This window comes from Columba livia, chromosome 7 (assembly GCF_036013475.1).
Source record: "Columba livia isolate bColLiv1 breed racing homer chromosome 7, bColLiv1.pat.W.v2, whole genome shotgun sequence".
NCBI lineage: Eukaryota > Metazoa > Chordata > Aves > Columbiformes > Columbidae > Columba > Columba livia.
The window spans coordinates 25,016,266-25,029,967 of NC_088608.1; the positions used below are offsets into that span (position 1 = coordinate 25,016,266).

The 13,702-nt window shown below is 39.6% G+C and overlaps 1 protein-coding gene across 11 annotated transcripts in view; it reads right to left on the reverse strand.

The window, feature by feature from the left end:
- Nucleotides 1–13,702, reverse strand: part of ZNF385B (zinc finger protein 385B) — a 152,656-nt gene that overhangs the window by 58,040 nt on the left and 80,914 nt on the right. The window contains exon 1 of one of the 11 annotated variants that reach the window (XM_021289834.2): nucleotides 10,021–10,603. The exons of 9 other annotated variants lie outside the window; for them this stretch is intronic. Coding sequence is in view for 1 of the 2 variants with exons in the window: in XM_021289833.2 (XP_021145508.2) it covers nucleotides 1,000–1,057 (58 nt within the window). In the remaining variant the exon portion in view is untranslated. Of the gene's footprint in view, nucleotides 1–999; nucleotides 1,186–10,020; nucleotides 10,604–13,702 lie in introns of those variants that run through there. One more of the 11 variants, XM_021289833.2, reaches the window with a different exon arrangement.

Consider the following 13,702-nt stretch of genomic DNA (forward strand, 5'->3'; position numbering starts at 1 on the left):
ATTTCAAAATAAGTTTGAACATCCAGTCCACCCTCTTTCTATCCAAAAGGTCACAATTTTAGTCACAATCTTCCCCTTAGTTGCTATCATTTCCATACTTAGGTACATGCTTTTAGAAGGACTACTATCTTTCTGTTTAGAAGTAATAAACAATGATACAGGGAAGAAAGGCAGATTTTAAAACCTTCATAACATTATCAAGGAAGCCTACTTTCCACACTGAATTTAAGTGCTCTACCATGGCACAGGGCAGGCAGCATACAAGCACCCATCCAAAAGAGGTCAAACATGTAAAGGCAGTAGGCAGGTCTATCACACATGCAGTTTAAGTTCAAGTGATATAATCCTTTTTCTAAGACTGGTGTACTGAAGAAATTCCTAGATGTCTTAGAAGCAGCTTAAAGAAAAAACAACTATTTAATAATTTCCTAGTTAATACTACGGAAGGGAAAATCTCCTTCTTCCCAAACTTCTCTAACTTCTTGGTGCTCTATTTGCTGCCCCTAACTAAGCAACAAGAACATCTTCATGGGATTTCCTGGAGGATTTCAGCTTTCTCCTAATCAAGATGGCATCCTGCATGTCCTTTTCAGAGCCCACGCTCATAAAAGCAAGGGAGAAGTCAAAGCTCTGTTTCTGGAGCTTTACATGTTCCCAGTGCACCCTGTGATACTGCACCTGGAAACACAAGAAGCACAGAGACCTCACCCTACTCAACAAAGCAGGAGCCTGACTCAGCCTTTCTCTCACCTAAAAATACAAATAAAGGTACCTTAACCTGGCTGTGAAAGAGCACAAGAGCTGCATTGCTGACCAAAGTTTTTTAGGTCATTTACAAATGGAAGACAGATACTACAAGTTCACCAGTGCCTTGCAATATTCAGAAGCTGCTGTGACCACATAACCATGAATCATTTTAGTAAAGCAAAAGCATAACAAAACAGAGATCATGTAGTTCCATAAAGGCTTCCCACCATTAATCAGTGCCATGATGCTTACCTTGGTCCCTAAGGTTACAATCCACCTCCTCTGCAGCATTTGACCATACATACAGCATAAGACTCAGAGATAAATAAGAATTTCATTTCAACATGGTGCTTTTGTGACGTTCGGTGCTATGAGACAGTGGGCAAGCAGCAAGCCTGAACAAATCCAGGCTGTTGTAATTCTGTGCTCAGCTTTAATTACCCTTGAGGAAAGTGTTTGCAACTTGACTCCAGAGGGAGGGCAGCCTACTATTGACATCAACAGATCAAATATAACTGGAAAGACTGATAAATTGTATTTTAGTGGCATTTTCCCTGCTATTATTCTTAGAATTAAACTTAGAGTGGTTACTAGCTAGCTGGCTGCCAGAGAGCTGCATTTTAAATAACTTCTGGGAAAAAAAAAGGGGGGGGAAAAAGAAAAAATAAATGGTGTCTGCTTGAATATTTTTAAAAGTTTGTAAAAGGGGCCCTTGGAGCACAGGGTTACAGATAGTGCAGCGTCATGATATTCAGAAGATCAAAATCCACAAATCCTGGCTCTCCTGAATTGAGGTGCATTGCTTCACTTTATTCTTGAAGTCAGGACTGATGAATAAGTAAGAACATAATTTATAGAACTATAATACATGCTACGTAATCTCTCTTATACAGGGAAGAATGAAGGCAACAGATTTCAAATTAACAAATCTGTTAGCACAGATCAGCACAGTCATGAACATTAATTAAACACTGGTATCTGACTATACACCTTACTCTGCTTCTGGGTGCCGCAGGGTACCAGACGTGCCAGGGCTGTACAGTCAAGATTTCTGATGCTGTTACATTTTCAAAGACTGCATGGCATGAACTTGGGCAACCCTACACTCGGTTACATTCAGAAAGAGAGACCAAAAAAAGAGCAATATGTAACAGACTGTTTCTGTTAAATTTAATTGTAACTGAACCAAAGAGGAAAGTTTGATAACAGAACATTAAAACTGGCTTTTAACAGGACTTCAGCTAGCATAAGCCTTTCAAATAAAGTCACCTCTAATTTCCCATCACTTGATTTTGATTTATTTCATAAAATAAACCTAATTAATCAAACACTATACTGAAAATAAAGAGAAATAAACAGAAAGTGAGAGTTGATGGGGAAAAAAAAAAAAGCATTTTTATGAAACGTGCCATGCAGCCTGCACCTACTGTCCATCTGTCTGTGATCAGACTGGGGGCAACCTCACCACCCCTCCCTTCCCAACACTCCCCTGGAGCCAGTGCAGGGGGTCAGACCAGTTGGAAACACATTGACAAAAGTCAACAAAAGAGAAATTTGCTTTTAACCAGACTAGTGAGCTAGCTGGCTGAGCTGAACTCTTTGTTGTGAAATGGACAGTACTGAGATAGAGGAGGCTGAAAAGAAAAATTTTGTGAGCTCTGATGTTTCTCATTCAGACTCACCCGAACCGCCCCCCATCTTTCTTGCAGTGTAGCAGACAAATTTCATGCCTGCCACACTATGTTTCAGGTTGTATCTCTCAGGATGGTATCAGTCTTAGTTGATAACCTAGCAGTGTTAACTGGCATTGAGCTTGTGATACACAGCAACTCTTTCCTGCATTCACAGAGTAGCGATTCCTGCTTATGTGCTGTGTCAGTTATTACTCAGTTCCTGTTTTCCTTCATATATTTTGTCATAATTAATTTGTCCCTTTCTTCAAAGGGAAGATAATCTATTAGTTATCAAACTTGGTTTGTTCTTTCTTCTCTTTTAAAAATATTGTGACCCCCATCGGCTCTCTTCTACTGCTCTGGGACTTCATCTTCTCTTCACAAGTGGCAACAGCCCTGATATTTTCATTTGTGTAAGTATCCTTGTATCACATTTGTCAGAACCAGCTTTTTGAAGATTTCAGTTCATTGAGAGACAATAAACTGTTCTTACAGGTTTTTGTTACTTATATTGATAACTGTCAGGTTAACACAATTGATCTTTCTAACAAAAGATAAAGAAAAAATGGCACCATGCAACCCAAACTTCTTGGCTTTCTCTGACAATCAAAGAATAACAATCCACCTTTTTCTTTGGTATTCTGTAAGTATTGTAAGTGCACTTACAGTAAGTTTTCTTCAAGTGTGATGCTTATTTCAACCTCATTTCTTTTCTAAGTTTGTCCTATACATTACTCTTTCTTCATCAACCTTAGTAATTTAGACTACTTTTCATTTCCTACCTATAGTTCTCTTGTACTTGACTCCATAAAGCTCTTGTAGTTTAGTCAAATTATCCTTGCCAAACTTCCTGTCTTTCCTCTGCCATTGGAGAGTTTACATTTGTGCCCTGAATAGGGTCTCTTTAAAGGAATTTCCAAACCCTTACAGTACACTTGATAAAAGAAATATCCTGATACGTGTATCTTGAATAAAAATATCCAGTCAATCCTCTCTTCAAAATTACTTTCACTACTGCTCACTTGGTGTATTACATTGTTTCTATTGATAAGCAGACATAGTAGCATTTTGCTGTATAACTTAAAAATCAGGTGAGATGACTGTTGTGTTATTATTTCCACAAAGAAAGAACGCTCTTTCACTTCTAGTAAATGTTGGGCTAGGTATAGATTATAGTTTGATAAATCAATCCATCAGGCAGCAGTGCAGACTTAAAGTCAGACTTAGGCAAAAACTACAAAAATAAAAGTATCTGGACATTCTGTCTGAAAAGCTTTTTTTAAAGATTACCTTGGTCATGCAGTGAGAAATATGGAAAAGCATACAAATAGTGAAAATGTTTTATGTTTTTCCCAAGAACACTTGAGTTGCAAGAGCAAGGGATTGATTGACCTGCCAGAGTAGCAATTAAGGTGAAGGAAGAAAAAGCCCAGTTCTCTCTTCTGCATAAAACCATCATCATGCATGAAGCCTATTAACCTGGCCACAGCATGAGGGACAATGCTCAAAGTATCAGTGTGTCCCTTAGATCAAGCAAGGACTTATCAGTCCCTGTCTGATAATGCTTATTGTGTTGAGCAGCAGGTACCTTTTAACTTGAAAAGGATTTACGAATTGAAAAGAGACTGAGGCAAAGCAATGTAAGAAGCAAGCTCTGGGAAGTTCAGAAAATACAAAAAGTTAAATATGGACCCCCTAGAGTACAATACATGATAGAAACAGACGTAAGAGGAGGGACAGGGTATTTGAAAGACTTCTGAAGTAAAGAATTCTGAAAGGTTTGGAGAATACAGAGAGCTGGAATAAAAGGATATAACTGAGAAAAACAGGTCTGAACATCAGTGAAAGCTTCTTGACAGCAAGATTAATCTGAGTGATATTTAATGTTCATGGTGGCAGCCCTTCTGAGTTGAACCAGACTGTGGAAATTATCTCCCAGGAGAATCTGGGAATCTCAACCACACATGCATTTGTATCCAGACCAAATAAAACGGTGTTATATGTACAAGAGAAGCAATTCCACATTGACAAGAAGAGCATTAGATGACCAGCAATGGGTACTATGATTGCAGTTGTGAAAGACAAATTGCAATAAGGTATTTACAGCCAGTGTCAGGCTTTCTTTCATGTAGTACAAACATGACCTTGCTTCATTTCAAGAAGGCTATGTCTTTCATAAATAGTTTTATCACAAGTTTTGGTCAAGATCAATAAAACAAAATTTAACAGAAGCAAACAAAAGCACAAACATATACTACAAGCTAACATCAATGATGTCCCCAGTGTGGTGCATTTTACTGTGTCTCTTCTACAGCACAAAAGTGTGTCCTTCCTGCACAAACCAGGCTGTCAAAGTCTCAACATCATAACGTGAAAATAAATATCTCTATATTTCTTTGTATAGAGAACTAAAAATCTGTAGCTTAAAAAGAAACAAGAGCACTTATTTCTGTTTGAAATTTGCATTTTAATTTTTCCTATGGTCCTTGCTTTTTTTTTTTTTTTTGCATTTGAAATGCAAATGCATTTGAACACTAACAGAATCACTCTGATAGGAATTATGAACTTATTAATGCAGAAAAGTAAAGCAAAAAAACTTTTCTTCTATCAAATCTGGTCGTTGACAATTGAACATTTTAGTAGTTCTCAATGCAGTACCAGCTGCAAATTCTGGGAAATGAAGATTGCTAAGATTCCCTCTCTGCAAATGGAATTTTCCACTTTTTCTAAATACTATTTTTGTCAAGGCAACTTGTACAGAGTTGTGCTACCATTGCACATGAAATGGAAACTTCCATAGCTGTAATGAAACTGGGAACTTTTGTTCATGGATACCTTTATTTTCATATTAAGGACAAATGTGTCATAGTCAACAGCAGGGCTACTTATCTTTGCAGTAAACAAAAGTTTTATAATTTTATTCCTAAATATAAGTTGCACCTGATTTTAAATATTAATTTTACATAATGCATTTCCAGCAAGGTCATGATAAAACACCCTGAGCACAGCTGCTAGTTGCCACATCCCTTACACCTACCATAACAACTTGCTTGCATGCAAAGCACTGTGAGCTGAATCAGCGAAAAGCAGAGACAACTTTCATTTAGGGACATTAGGACCTGTGGAAGTTGCAACAAAGCAAGATATCAAATAATTTATACTTCCTTTTGCTAGTGATGGCAACTTTCAACCATTATCACTAGGTACATCCAAGCATTTTGATTAAAAGCTGATCACTGAATCATGGAAATCAATCAAGAAGCTTCTGACAAAACTCAATTGGCAGAAGGAAGTTTACAGAATGGAGAAAAAGGGACAAGCCACTTAGGAAGAATATAAAAATGTTAGACTACGCAGGGATGTGGTGAGGAAGGCTAAGATCCACCTGGAATTAAATCTGGCAAGGGATGTCAGAGACAACAAGAAGGACTTCTTCAAGTACATCAGTAGAAAAAGGAAGGTTAGGGAAAATGTAAGCCCATTGCTCGATTATGTGGGTGCCCTAGTGATGGAAGATACAGAGAAGGCAGAGTCACTGAATGCCTTTTTTGCTTCTGTCTTTACTGCTAAGGTTGGCCCTCAGGAATCCCAGACCCTGGAAGTAAGAGTGGAAGCTCAGAGAAAGGAAGATTTTCCCTTAGTTGAGGAGAGTCAAGTAAGAGATCATTTAGGCAAACTGGACACCCATAAATACAAAAAGGGTGATTCAGGAAACTATAGGCCAGTCAGCCTCACCTCCATCCCTGGGAAGGTGATGAAACTATTCATTCTGAATGCCATCTCCAAGCATGTGGAGAAGAGGACAGTTACCAGGAGTCAACATGGATTCACCAAGTGGAAATCATGCTTGACCAACCTGATAGCCTTCTATGACTGTACGACTAGCTGAGTAGATGAGGGAAGAGCAGTAGATGTTGTCTACCTTGACTTCAGCAAGGCTTTTGACACTGTCTCCCATAATATCCTTATTAGGCAAGCTCAAGAAGCGTGGGTTAGATGAATGGACAGTGACATGGATTGACAACTGGCTGGATGGCAGAGTTCAGAGGGTTGTGTTCAGCAGTGCAGAGTCTGTTTGGAGGCCTGTAGCTAGTGCTGTTCCCCAGGGGTCAGTACTAGGTCCAGTCTTGTTCAACCTGTTCATCAATGACCTGGATGAAGAGACTGAAACTCAGCAAGTTTGCTGATGATACAAAACTGGGAGAAGTGGCTGCTACACCAGAAGGCTGTGCTGTTGTACAGTGAGACCAGGACAGGCTAGAGAGTTGGGTGGAGGAGAATCTAATGAAGTTCAACAAAGGCAAGTGTAGCGTCCTACACCTAGAAAGGAATAACCTCAGGCACCAGTACAGCTTGGGAGCTGACCTGCTGGAAACAGTTGTGCAGAGAAGGACCTGGGAGTCCTGGTGGACAACAGGTTGACCATGAGTCAGCAACGTGGCCCCGTGGCCAAGAAGGCCAGTGGTATCCTGGGGTGCTTTAGGAAGAGTGTGGCCAGCAGGTCGTGGGAGGTTATGCTCCCTGTCTACTCTGTCCTAAGCCACATCTGGAGTCTGTGTCCAGTTCTGGGCTCCCCAGTTCAAGAATTACAAGGAATTACTGGACCGAGTCTATCAGAGAGCTGCAAAGATGATTAGGGGTCTGGAGCATCTTTCTTACAAGGAAAGGCTGAGAAAGCTGGGTATATTCAGCCTGGAGAAGAGAAGACTGACAGGGGACCTTACTTATCCTTATAAATATCTTATGGGCAGGTGGCAAGAGGATGGGGCCAGACTCTTTGCAGTGGTGCCCAGTGATAGGATGAGGGTCAACAGGCACAGACTGAAGCACAGGAGGTTCCATCGGAATATGAGGAGCAACTTCTTTACTTCGAGGGTGACAGAGTGCTGGAACAGGCTGCCCAGAGAGGTTATGGAGTCTCCTCTGGAGACATCCAAACCTGCCTGGATGCATCCCCCTGCAATCTGCGATAGGTGAACCTGCTTTAGCAGGTGGGTTGAACTAGATGATCTCCAGAGGTGCCTTCCAGCCCCAACCATTCTGTGATTCTATAAAAGTAAGGCTAGATAATATCAAGTCAAAGAGATGGCTGCTACTGGCTCCATGGAATTCTGTGCATTTTCTGCACACATGTGTAGATTAAAAATAAAAAAATATCAGATATTTGAAACAGATCTTAGTGAATTGCAAAGACATATTCACTATAAACTACAAAAATCCCTGACAGATCTCACATTTGAATAAATGGTCTGCAAGTTTACGTGACAGTCACAGAGTAAATAGCAAATAATGATACGTGTCAAGATCTTGCTCATAGCCTGGAACTTTAATTATTTGAGAAAAAATTTAGAGGAAAATAATTAGATAGATTATAGTTGTTAATGATGCAAAATAATTGCTGGAGTTACAAAAACTGCTTAGGCACTTCCAAGTTCATCCTGCAACAGCAACAAGATGTTGAGAGATCTGTTCTGTCTAATACCAGTGAGAACAATGTAGGCTAATGGTCCATCTTTCCCTGAATGTCTGGAATTCTACTGCTGAAAGTTTTGCTTGCACTTGAAGAGTTAGTTACAAAGGGATAAATACATATTTGGCTTGCAAAAAAAAAAAGTAATTTGCAATAAATTACAGCAACTTTCCGTTTTCAGTCATCTACCCATCCAGTCTTAGATCTTTGTAAGTATCTTAGATCTAAATAAATAACTGGATGCTAGGATCTCCAGGAACAGGAGATACTAACAGCCTTGAAAATCTTGGTTTATGAGCATTGCACTCCCCAAAAAAAGAAGCAGGAAACATTTTTCCCTCTATGAGGCAAAGAAACAGTTGGATGTATTTCATAGTGCAAAGAGGCTAAAATATGTGAATAAAACAAATTAAAGAAAATATACTAATGTTGTCTTCATTTAGGAGGGATAAAAACAAGTGTAACTTGAGTCATGAGTAACCAAGGACGACATGAGTATTTGTCCAGTTCTCTGAAGTCTAAAACAAACATCAGATGGTTTCTTGTGCTGTTGTCACTGAATGAAGCTATTCTGTTTGTCTGCATTAAAAGAGGGTTTGTGTGATGCTGTCAAGGCAGACTCTGAATAAGAGCTGATTGCGATCTCTATCCTCCATCTTCCTTAAAGATAAAAAAAGCCTTCTTTAATAACAGACAGTTCAAACAATCAGGAACCCTGGGTTCAAGAAATGAGGTGACACCTTTACAAAATACAGAGCACTAGAGTGGTACACTAACTGGAGAAATTAGTGCTCAAATTCAGCTAATTTAAGACTTCAAGAGGTGTCTTGGTACATGCTGCATTGACAGCATACATATATACTAAGTGGCAGAATTCCCGCAGTACCTCCACCATCAAGATTCCAAAGAGATTTGTCAAATATTGGACACAAATTACTTAACATAGTTTTATTTTCAGTAACTCATCTGTCATTACTTTCGTTTTAGAATATATTTCCTAATTTACTATGTCTCAACTACCTAAAAAATACTTTAATTCCTATTCTCCCAGCTTTAATATCAAGCGTGGGTTTGGGGGGTTTTGTTTTGTTTTCATTTTTGATTTGTTCTCCTCTCACAGCTGGTTTCCAGCACTAGTCTCTGCAGTGTTCAGTTTGATTTTCTCAAGGCTTTTTCCTCATGAACAATTTTCAGTTTCACATGTCAGCAAAAAATTCAAGCCCCTGGCACCAAGGGGTTATGATCAAAAACTGGTGATAATTCCTTCCAAATCCCTTGTATTTTATTTATTTGTAAGAAAAGCACTGCCTTTTATTTTTTAATATGCTTCCTTTTCCAGATCAACAGTGAAGCTAGATGAGGACTTAAACCTTTAACTTTTATCCCCTTTGGGAACTGACTCCACTTTTCTCAAGTGGGGTTTGCTCTTTGTTCCATCAACAGAGAAGAAAGCTTGAGCTCCTCTCTCAAGGTGTCATATATTGCATATACAAGGAGCTCTTTACTTTTCATGCAACTCATTCCATTAGAGAAGGTAAACTACAGCTTCCTATTGAATTTTAAAACAGTACCTCATATATAATTTATAAAAACTGCCAATTGCATCAATCTTACTTTATTCTGGTATATTTTCTGCTTTAAAATGTCATGTGCAATATTTTAGCCATAGATGCAATATCTATTACTGGCTGTAAGTGACCCTGCACTGGCATCCATTTTGTTGCTATCAACAATCACTTGAGCATTACAGATTTTTTGGCTGACAACATCACCTACTGCTTTGTTGTTACGCTTAAAGTTGCCATGGAGACAAAAGAACAGCTGAATAGCAATTTTAATGCTTGAGAAATGCTTATTCTTTAGTAATAGGATGCTACTTGCCAGTATGGAGTCTCAGAGTTTAATGGAAGTTATTATAAATAGTAATTTTTGAATCAAAGCCTCTCTCAAAAAAATGACAAAAGGCAAATAAGAGACTTATGTTTCTTCTTGGCCACCCTAGTTCTACTGGTAATGAACAGAGGCAGAGAAGACTATCTCCCTGCTGTGGAATAAGAGATCAGCACGGAAGATGTTGCTTCCAGCCCCACATCCTGAAGGATATAACAGTCACTGCACAAAGATGCTTACCTTATTTTCTCTCCAAGTGCCTCTAGGCTGCAAATAACCTCAAAATGGGAAGAAATAAGGTTGTTCCATGCTTCATCTTCCTCACCAATTCAGGTAAAGTCTGCTCCATCCACAGAAACACAACACAAACTAAGAAAAAAAAAAATCAAGGATCCTCTCCTTGAATTTCCTCCTCTAGCCGTACAGATCTCCTTTTTCTCAAGCACAACCCTTCCTACACAAAGTATGTGTAGAAGTTCCGACTAACAGCTGAATCCCACCACTCTCTGCTCATAATCCATTAACTCACATTACTGTACAACTTGCAACTGCTGGGAATCGAGGGCGCTTATTCCCAGGATACTTGACACCTTTCAGATTCCAGTCCTGCATGTTTAATTCCTTACATCTCGCCACAGCTCCTGCTTCCAAGCGGACAGAATGCATGGGATCAAAATGAGTATCACCTAAACACTCCTCTACCTTAAATCCTGCTGTTGTTGAGTCACAGAATTTCTAAAGATCATTATAAACAGCAGATTATCCCTGGTTTGGTACAGTGGATCAGAGACAAAATGTAATAAAGCAGACCCTTGTCCCACAAAGCGAACCAGCAGGCAAAGCAAGCAGCTGTCAGGGACAGCTGAAGGATTATTTTCCTATATAAGAGCCTTCCCCTCACCCTCCACTTGACACTGCTGCTCCTTCTCCCAACACCGCAGTGGCAGCAAGAACACAGAACCTATTCCTGGAGTTGCTACCTGATCCTTCACTAGCAGTAGGAGCAGCTTTAGCCCCTTAGTTTCCTGCCCCACCAGTAGACCCTGACTTGCCTGTTCCCATCATGTACAATGCAATACTTGGAAAGGAATACAAGGAAATATTCTATAGCAAGACAGCAAGTGGTAGGGGAATAATGTATAAGAGGAGGAGGAAGACTGGGATAAAGATGAGTCCTCCTCCTCCTCACCAGACCTTCCTGCTGAAAGACTCCTGCATGACACTTCTCAGTCCCTGAATTGTCTCTGGCCTCTCTGCCTTTGCTCCCCACAGTCCTACTATTCCACGTGCAGCTTCTTTAAACTCTGCAGAAACCTCTTGCGAACACACAGCTTTCAACAACCCAGCCTCTGTGCCAAAATACATTTTGTTGACACTTCAGAAATAACACTTCACACAGAGGATTATGATCTTTTACTTGCGTTGGACAAAATCTGTTTTTGCTAAGAAGCCTTGAATTGACTTTGGAGCTCACAGAAGCAAAAATATTAAATGTTAATACAGGAAAGAACAGGCAGGCTGTAACAGCAGAGGTCTGTTCCTTTAGCTTGGAAGTTTCTAGCTGAGTGAGAGCATTCTGTTGATAAGCTGAAATTAAACAGATTGATCCTCATTTTAGAAATTCTTTGATCTGTAGCAAAGGTGCTTAAAGTGGAAATAAATTTCCAGAAGAACACTGTTTTTTTTTGTTTTTTTTTAAGCAAATACTTTTCTATTACTTGAGAGAGGACAGACAGTGATTAAATAAGTTTTATTACAGTTATTTTATTTCAGCATCTCAGCACTCATGTGCAATCCTAAGGTCTAAGGGTCACGATGCAAATGATCACAACAACAAAGCGGACGAGTGAAAACGTAAGAGCAACTTCATCAAAAAGAGGGAAAGACAATATTTTAAATAAGCTCCTTGCCCATTCTCAAAAGTTTCATTATTCCAGCCTCAGTTTTGCCTCAGCAGGTCCTGCTCTAGACTTGTCCAACCACAGAGAGATGGTGTGGTTTAAGCAAGTCACCTGGGCAGATGCCCAGAAGACAGGAACTTGTTCCAAAACCAGCAAGTGCTCTCCTCTTGTGACATCTTACTCAGAGGCATTAAGAGCCCAGACAGGGCTGCACGACAACAGTGTGAAGCCACCCCTTTGGAAGACTGGCCAGCGGAGGGACAGGACTTGAGCAGCACCCCACCAACACTGAAGCAGCTGCTGGTTTCTGGCCAGTCTAAGCCAACACGCTGGTCTCTGGCTACGGACAGAAAAATGCAGTCTGGCACATCACTTCTGACACATTGCCAGGCCAAATTCTCCATCTCTCTAGAAGAAAGGGATGAATGGAAAAGATCACTCTGCCAACAAAATGCCGAAGTTCCAGACCATTGCACCCCCACAGTCAAGCCTGAATGGAAGGAAAAGAAGTCCACGCACCACGAAACTAGGTAAAACTCAAAGGGCAAAGGAAAAAGCTGAGTCGCAGCTTCCGATCAGTCCCACTGGCATTTCTATCAAATGTGTTTGGAATTGCTCCCACTTTTGAAAAGAAATTCTTCCCTGAAACGCAGTTTAAAGAAATGTGTGACAGGGAAGGAAATAAAAGGTTTCAATTTAAAAGGCTATATGTGAAGCTCATTTAGATAAAGGGAATATTTTTGGAAAAGATTGTTCAATGACAAAAAATTCCAGATGGAACTCAAAAAGAAATAAAGCAAGAAACCGAAAACTTCAAGGTCGAGTTGTATTTGAACATTAACTTATATTCAGAAATTATTAGGAATATGAAAGGATGTGCATATAAAACTTAATAGCTATTCACACATATTCCTTGTGAGAGACATTGTGTTAGCATCTCTGTGAAGCCTAGTTTAATTCATTTAAAGACACCTGAGAAAAACACAGATATGTAACTTCCCTGGGCAAAGTATAAGTCTGTCTTTCACATGACAAATACATTAAAAAAAAAAAAAAAAAAAAAAATTAATGCCCTGAGATGATCAACAATGGTTGACTTGGAGTGGTAGAGGTTTGCCTAGGATTTCAGCTCCTATACTTCTATTTTAAACATCTTAAATAAAGGAGGACAATATTTGTGGGGTGAAGAAGTATGGTACTCAGACTACCAAGTGCAAAGCAAGAAATGCATTTAAGATGAAGAGTAAACGCAAGTCAGACACACACATTTTTAGAAGTGACCCAATCGAACTTTGAAAATGAAGAATGATGCAGAAACAGGCCAATACACCCACAGATCATCTAGCAATTTCTAGGAATAAACACGAAAGGAACAGACCACTGTTTTCTCACTATATTGGCTTAGTACTTCCTTGCTGCACCTTAATCGGTGAGATAAGAGATTTCTTGGTGTGAAGGCACAGATGTGGGAAGCCTTTCCCTGGAGAAGATGGGCAGAGAAACCACGTTGCTGCTCAGAGCAAGGGGTTGTGGGCAGAGCATGACCAAGCAGTTACAGCCACCGTGCAACGTCTTTGCAACAGCTCGAATTAAGAAACCTTGCTGCCCTTCCAGTAACTCCATCTTTCATCTTTTGTTTCTTGTGGCATGAACAATCATTCCAGATGCAACTTAATAGGAGTTTGTGTATTTTCTCAGAGGTCCGTATCAGGTAGTTCATTATTTATGTTCATGTTTCCTCAGGGTATCCTTAGGGTATCAGAGTTTTGAAATTTTGATGAAAGGTCTTAAAATTCCCCCTGGATTTGTATTCATAATTGACAGCATTGTATAATTTTCAAGTACTGAATGACTCACAGGTGGATATAAAATAGTAACACCATAGAAACTTTCTTATGCTTTTTAATATTTCTTACACTTTCCTTGCTCTAAGGGTCTAGGATTTCAACCCCTGATGTTTGGATTTGCAAAAAGCAATTCCTCTCTTTCAAGTAGAAGTCTTTCCTTTGTTTAATTTTAAA